At 37.2% G+C, this 7,500-nt stretch overlaps 1 protein-coding gene across 1 annotated transcript in view; it reads right to left on the bottom strand.

Annotated features, from left to right (window-relative positions):
* mapk13 (mitogen-activated protein kinase 13) overlaps positions 1–7,500 on the bottom strand; it is a 45,098-nt gene that overhangs the window by 7,394 nt on the left and 30,204 nt on the right. Inside the window, exons 7-9 of the mRNA XM_062057427.1 lie at positions 6,762–6,876; positions 2,202–2,273; positions 479–558 (exon numbers count right to left, since the gene is read on the bottom strand). Coding sequence (XP_061913411.1) covers positions 479–558; positions 2,202–2,273; positions 6,762–6,876 — 267 coding nt within the window. The remainder of the gene's footprint in view (positions 1–478; positions 559–2,201; positions 2,274–6,761; positions 6,877–7,500) is intronic.

Here is a 7,500-nt window from a genome sequence, read left to right as displayed (position 1 = left end):
TTGCCACACCTTGTGTGTGTGTGTGACAATAATTGGTAATTAAACTTAATATATAAATATGTATATATACACATACACACACACACAGTATAGTGTCTTCAAAGTGTGTAGTCTTTGACTAAAATAGGGACTTTTGTCTAGAACCAATTAACAATATTTACATTGTTTCTTATGGTGAATTTTGCTTCACTAAACAAACTTTTCCATTTACGCAGCATGTTCAAGAACCAATTAAGTTCATGAATGGAGGTTCCACTGTATCTGCATAAAGACGCACATCAGCGACGTCATGAACTTAATTGTTTTTCCCTTCATTGACATTGTCTTGCAGAAACTAAATCGAAGGCTGAATATTCCAAATAAGAAAAAGAATGACATGTTTTGTTATTGATATTAATTTAAATGCGTAACATTCATTGAGGTCTCCACAAAAAGGAAATATTCACAGTAACTAACTTGGAAATGTAACACTTTGTACCTCCTGGCTGTCCAGTTTCTGGATGAACTCTGGTCCAGGTACTCCCGTCACTTTCATGATCTGTGTCAGTTGATCCATGTCTGCAGAGGTTCTCAGTCAAGGAGACTTCTGGAAGGTAATCTAGTAGTTAATCAAACCGTACACATTCTGACTCGGTTAGTCGCTACACCTTTAAACACTGGTCAGAGATCCTCAGTATGACAGGAGCACTATGTTATTTACAAGAGTCAAAGATCCTCCGTATGACAGGAGCGCTCTGTTGTTTACAAGAGTCAAATATCCTCCGTATGACAGGAGCACTATGTTATTTACAAGAGTCAAAGATCCTCCGTATGACAGGAGCACTTTGTCGTTTACAGGAGTCAAAGATCCTTCGCATGACAGGAGCGCTCTGTTTACAAGAGTCAAAGATCTTCCGTATGACAGGAGCACTATGTTATTTACAAGAGTCAAAGATCCTCCGTATGACAGGAGCACTATGTTATTTACAAAAGTCAAAGATCCTCCGTATGACAGGAGCACTCTGTCGTTTACAGGAGTCAAAGATCCTTCGCATGACAGGAGCGCTCTGTTTACAAGAGTCAAAGATCTTTCGTATGACAAGAGCGCTCTGTTGTTTACAAGAGTCAAAGATCCTCCGTATGGCAGGAGCACTGTTATTTACAAGAGTCAAAGATCCTCCGTATGACAGGAGCACTCTGTCGTTTACAAGAGTCAAAGATCCTTCGCATAACAGGAGCGCTCTGTTTACAAGAGTCAAAGATCTTCCGTATGACAGGAGCACTATGTTATTTACAAGAGTCAAAGATCCTCCGTATGACAGGAGCGCTCTGTTGTTTAAATGAGTCAAAGATCCTCCGTATGACAGGAGCACTATGTTATTTACATGAGTCAAAGATCCTCCGTATGACAGGAGCGCTCTGTTGTTTACAAGAGTCAAAGATATTCCGTATGTTAGGATCACTATGTTATTTACAAGAGTCAAAGATCCTCCGTATGACAGGAGCGCTCTGTTGTTTACAAGAGTCAAAGATCCTCCGTATGACAGGAGCGCTCTGTTATTTACAAGAGTCAAAGATCCTGTTTTTAAGGACCTACATCAAATATGCTAGCCAAAGATCCTATATATATATGACTAAAGTGCTCTGCTCTTTTTAAGGACATACATCAAATACACTAAGCAAAGATCCTATATACTGTATATGACAAGAGTGCAGTGCTGTTTTTAAGGACCTACTTCAAATACACTCGCCAAAGATCCTATATACTGTATATGACAAGAGTGCTCTGCTGTTTTTAAAGCCCTACTTCAAATACACTAGCCAAAGATCCTATATATATATGACAAGAGCGTGGTGTTTTTAGGGACCTACTTCAAATATTCTAGACAAAGATCCTATATATATGAGAAGAGTATGGTGCTGTTTTTAAGGACCTATTATAAATATGCTAGACAAAGATACTATATATATGACAAGAGTGTGGTGCTGTTTTTAAGGACCTATTATAAATATGCTAGACAAAGATACTATATATATGACAAGAGTGCAGTCCTGTTTTTAAGGACCTACTTCAAATACGCAAGCCAAAGATCCTATATATACACAAGGGTGCTCTGCTGTTTTTCATCACTCACTACTAAAACGCCGGCCAAAGATCTAATGGCAGACGGTGGACTAGTTGGAGTGTGATGTCTTCATGGCGTGGTGCAGATAAAAGATACAATCTTTTCCTTTGAAAAGGGTTTTCCCGTTGATCATCTCAGCCATGATGCAGCCCACAGACCAGATGTCCACTAGAGTAGACGACACACACAAAAACACTCAGCGCTCCATCATTGGATCAGAGACAACACAATTGCAATTTATATTTGAAATATTAAAGATATTTATAACATCAATATGTATATATAAAATAGATAAAATATAATAAATATATGTTTCTATTTTGATATTTAATATGCATAGAGATGTATTATTTAATATACATAAAATAAATATAAATATATATATATATAAATATATATATATATATATACATATGAATACACATTTATACACAAATATGTATATATACTGTATATAGACACTTATGTGAATATATACACACATATATATAGATATAATACATATATAAATATATAAACGGTATATATACATATACTGTATATACATATATATTAAATATATATAATGTATATTTTTATATAATACATTATATGTATAATTATACACACGTATATACGCACAAAAGTGTACATACACACACCCATATGTATCTAAATATATATTTAAAGAATATATACATGCATATATATGTATACATGTAAATAAATGTGTAAATATATATATACATATACACACACACATATATGTACATATATACACACACATTTAAATATATAATAAAAAAAATATATATATCCACATACGTATATACACACAGTATATAGATATAAACTCATACATACACAGTATACACACTATATATATATATATTCATATTCATATTCAGTGTTGGCGCTAGGAATTTTCAAAATGGGGTCAAGTCATAAAAATGGGGTTCCACAGTAAATTTTTGGGGTCCCACTTTTTCGTAAGTGTTTTGAAAACAAATGATAAATGTATGCATTATCCTGTTATATCTCACATTCTATATTGTGTTTTGGAAAAAGGTTGTCATAAACATTAATTAATTTAAAAAATAATACAAAAGAAAACATATTTATGCATATGTAAATGTATTTAGTTATAAACATTTATTCACTTTCTTCTTTCCTTCATGGATCTAAACTTTACCACTGCGGGTAGTTTTTTCTATATTTGTAGTTAATAAGTTGCAGGTGTATTTATTTCAGTATAAAAGCGGAAAACGTTGTTTTTTTTTTGCTTTGGTCATGAAATGATGATATTGGTGTGCCAGGGCATACATACATTATTTAGTTAACGCTTAAATCTCTAGAGTCTACATCAACTTCACATCTATCCCTCAATTCTAAGTTGTTGGGTTTTTTTTATGTTGTTTTTTTGTTTTCTGCCCTTTTTGTCAAAGAAAGCTATGTTTTTTTATGGCAAACACCCAACATATGCAAAATCTTCCACAAAAATTATTTTTCAAAGTGGAATATTTGGTGTGAAGTAATCGGAGCCCTAGATGGGTCAATAATTCATAAAATAATTGATTTTGATTCAATATTATGTTTTGAGCATTGGCAGTTTAAAAATAAACAAAACAGCTTTGCTTTATTAGTCAATATTGCAACTTTTTCTAAATTACATTTCCCCTGTAAGCTTTTTTATTCCACTTTTGTTATGTTTTTGTTTATTTGAATAGTATTTTTAGAATGTGCCGTGGGCCTTTAAAACATTAGCTGCGGACTGCAAATGGCCTCCGAGGCACACTTTTGACACCCTTGCTATAGATAATAAAAAATTAAATCTGACAAGTCTATGGATAAAAAGTTTATCAAAACGCACAGTCAGCACCTCTGCTTCAGTAAACAATGTCGGTGATGATGTCATCGATGCGAGCGACACTTGCAAACGTGTCAGCCACTTCTCCAAGAGACTCCTTTTGAACACTCCTCGCACATTAACACTTCAAAAGGCACATATTTGTTGACCTGCAAAGTATGTTTTTGGGGTGGAGTCTGGTCGGGTGCTGGTTAGCTTGAAGCTAACAGCTAGCCTGTCTCCCTCCTCGAACAATGTTGACCGAGCGGGAGGTAAAAGTGAAGTTTCCATGGACTCACAATGACTAAAACAAGTCATTTACTGTAGACATGGCACAGGATGAAGTTAAAAAAGGTTGACTTTACACTCATCTTAGTGTTTACCATCAAGTCTTTCTTTTGACAGCACCTCGCGGTAAAGTTGTCCGAGTGCAAACTCAGGCAGTATTTGTCATTGATAAAACTTTCGGCGATTCAAAATTTACGACCAATAAAATCGCAATAAACGGGGAAAGAAATTTTATCCGGCAAATATAAACAAAACAAAATACTGGCGCAAAGCGATAATTGATAAAATAATTATTTTTTTTATATATATATATATATACATACAAACCCCGTTTCCATATGAGTTGGGAAATTGTGTTAGATGTAAATATAAACGGAATACAATGATTTGCAAATCCTTTTCAACCCATATTCAATTGAATGCACTACAAAGACAAGATATTTGATGTTCAAACTCATAAACTTTTTTTTTTTTGCAAATAATAATTAACTTAGAATTTCATGGCTGCAACACGTGCCTAAGTAGTTGGGAAAGGGCATGTTCACCACTGTGTTACAAGGCCTTTCCTTTTAACAACACTCAGTAAACGTTTGGGAACTGAGAAGACACATTTTTTAAGCTTCTCAGGTGGAATTCTTTCCCATTCTTGCTTGATGTACAGCTTAAGTTGTTCAACAGTCCGGGGGTCTCCGTTGTGGTATTTTAGGCTTCATAATGCGCCACACATTTTCAATGGGAGACAGGTCTGGACTACAGGCAGGCCAGTCTAGTACCCGCACTCTTTTACTATGAAGCCACGTTGATGTAACACGTGGCTTGGCATTGTCTTGCTGAAATAAGCAGGGGCGTCCATGGTAACGTTGCTTGGATGGCAACATATGTTGCTACAAAACCTGTATGTACCTTTCAGCATTAATGGCGCCTTCACAGATGTGTAAGTTACCCATGTCTTGGGCACTAATACACCCCCATACCATCACAGATGCTGGCTTTTCAACTTTGCGCCTATAACAATCCGGATGGTTCTTTTCCTCTTTGGTCCGGAGGACACGACATCCACAGTTTCCAAAAACAATTTGAAATGTGGACTCGTCAGACCACAGAACACTTTTCCACTTTGTATCAGTCCATCTTAGATGAGCTTAGGCCCAGCGAAGTCGACTGCGTTTCTGGGTGTTGTTGATAAACGGTTTTCGCCTTGCATACGAGAGTTTTAACTTGCACTTACAGATGTAGCGACCAACTGTAGTTACTGACAGTGGGTTTCTGAAGTGTTCCTGAGCCCATGTGGTGATATCCTTTACACACTGATGTCGCTCGTTGATGCAGTACAGCCTGAGGGATCGAAGGTCACGGGCTTCGCTGCTTACGTGCAGAGAGTTCTCCAGATTCTCTGAACCCTTTGATGATATTACGGACCGTAGATGGTGAAATCCCCAAATTCCTTGCAATAGCTGGTTGAGAAAGGTTTTTCTTAAACTGTTCAACAATTTGCTCACGCATTTGTTGACAAAGTGGTGACCCTCTCCCCATCCTTGTTTGTGAATGACTGAGCATTTCATGGAATCTACTTTTATACCCAATCATGGCACCCACCTGTTCCCAATTTGCCTGTTCCCCTGTGGGATGTTCCAAATAAGTGTTTGATGAGCATTTCTCAACTTTATCAGTATTTATTGCCACCTTTCCCAACTTCTTTGTCACGTGTTGCTGGCATCAGATTCTAAAGTTAATGATTATTTGCAAAAAAAAAATGTTTATCAGTTTGAACATCAAATATGTTGTCTTTGTAGCATATTCAACTAAATATGGGTTGAAAATGATTTGCAAATCATTGTATTCCGTTTAGGCAGCACAGTGGCAGGGTTCAATCCCAGGCTCGGGATCTTTCTGTGTGGAGTTTGCATGTTCTCCCCGTGACTGTGTGGGTTCCCTCCGGGTACTTTGGCTTCATCCCACCTCCAAAGACATGCACCTGGGGATAGGTTGATTGGCAACACTAAATTGGCCCTAGTGTGTGAATGTTGTCTGTCTATCTGTGTTGGCCCTGCGATGAGGTGGCGACTTGTCCAGGATGTACCCTGCCTTCCGCCCGATTGTAGCTGAGATAGGCTCCAGCGCCCCCCGCGACCCCGAATGGAATAAGCGCTAGAAAATGGATGGATGGATGGGATGTATTCCGTTTATATTTACATCTAACACAATTTCCCAACTCATATGGAAACGGGGTTAGTATCATATATATACTGTGTGTGTGTGTGTGTGTATGTGTATATATATATATATATATATATATATATATAATATATATATATACAGTATATATATGTGAGTGTGAATGTTGTCTGTCTATCTGTGTTGGCCCTGTGATGAGGTGGCGACTTGTCCAGGGTGTATGACCGCCTTCCGCCCATGTGCAGCTGAGATAGGCTACAGCACCCCCCGCGACCCCAAAAGGGACAAGCGGTAGAAAATGGATGGATGGATGGATGGATATATATATATATACACACAAATGAGATTAATAGCTGTGATTGTCTTGCCAGTCTGTGTGTAGTGCATCCAGTTCAGAATGACCTCGGGCGCCCGGTACCAACGGGTCACCACATAGCCGGTCATCTCAGCATCAGTACTGCGAGCAAGCCCAAAGTCCAGGATCTGTGTTGGAGGGCAGCATAAAAGTCAATGGAACACAAATTCCACGATCAAAGCACATTCATGCAGAAAAACAAGCAGTGATGGATCAGTGTTCATTTTGTTGACTAGAAATGTTCGTCTTTGTTATCGTCAACGACCTATTTAGGGAAATTCTGTTTTTAAAGACCTCGAGCAAAAACAGTAGTCAAAGATCCTCTATAGGACAGGTAGATTGTGTTTTTAGAGACCTCTATAGGACAAGGAGATTCTGTTTTTAGAGACCTCCAGCAAAAAAGCGATAGTCAAAGATCCTCTATAGGACGGGGAGATTCTGTTTTTAAAGACCTCCAGCAAAAACAATAGTCAAAGATCCACTATAGGACAGGTAAATTCTGTTTTTAGGAACTTCCAACAAAAACAATCAACAAAGATCCTCTATAGGATAGGGAATTTTTTTTTTAAAGACTTCCAGCAAAATAAATAGTCAAAGATCCTCGATAGAGCAGGGAAATTTAGTTTTTTAAGACCTCCAGCAAAAACAATCAACAAAGATCCTCTATAAGACAGGAAAGTTATGTTTTTAAAGACATCTAGCAAAAACAATAGTCAAAGATCCTCTATAAGACAGGAACGTTGTTTTTAAAG

This window comes from Entelurus aequoreus, linkage group LG01 (assembly GCF_033978785.1).
Source record: "Entelurus aequoreus isolate RoL-2023_Sb linkage group LG01, RoL_Eaeq_v1.1, whole genome shotgun sequence".
Lineage (NCBI taxonomy): Eukaryota > Metazoa > Chordata > Actinopteri > Syngnathiformes > Syngnathidae > Entelurus > Entelurus aequoreus.
This window is presented reverse-complemented; position numbering and strand designations above follow the sequence as displayed.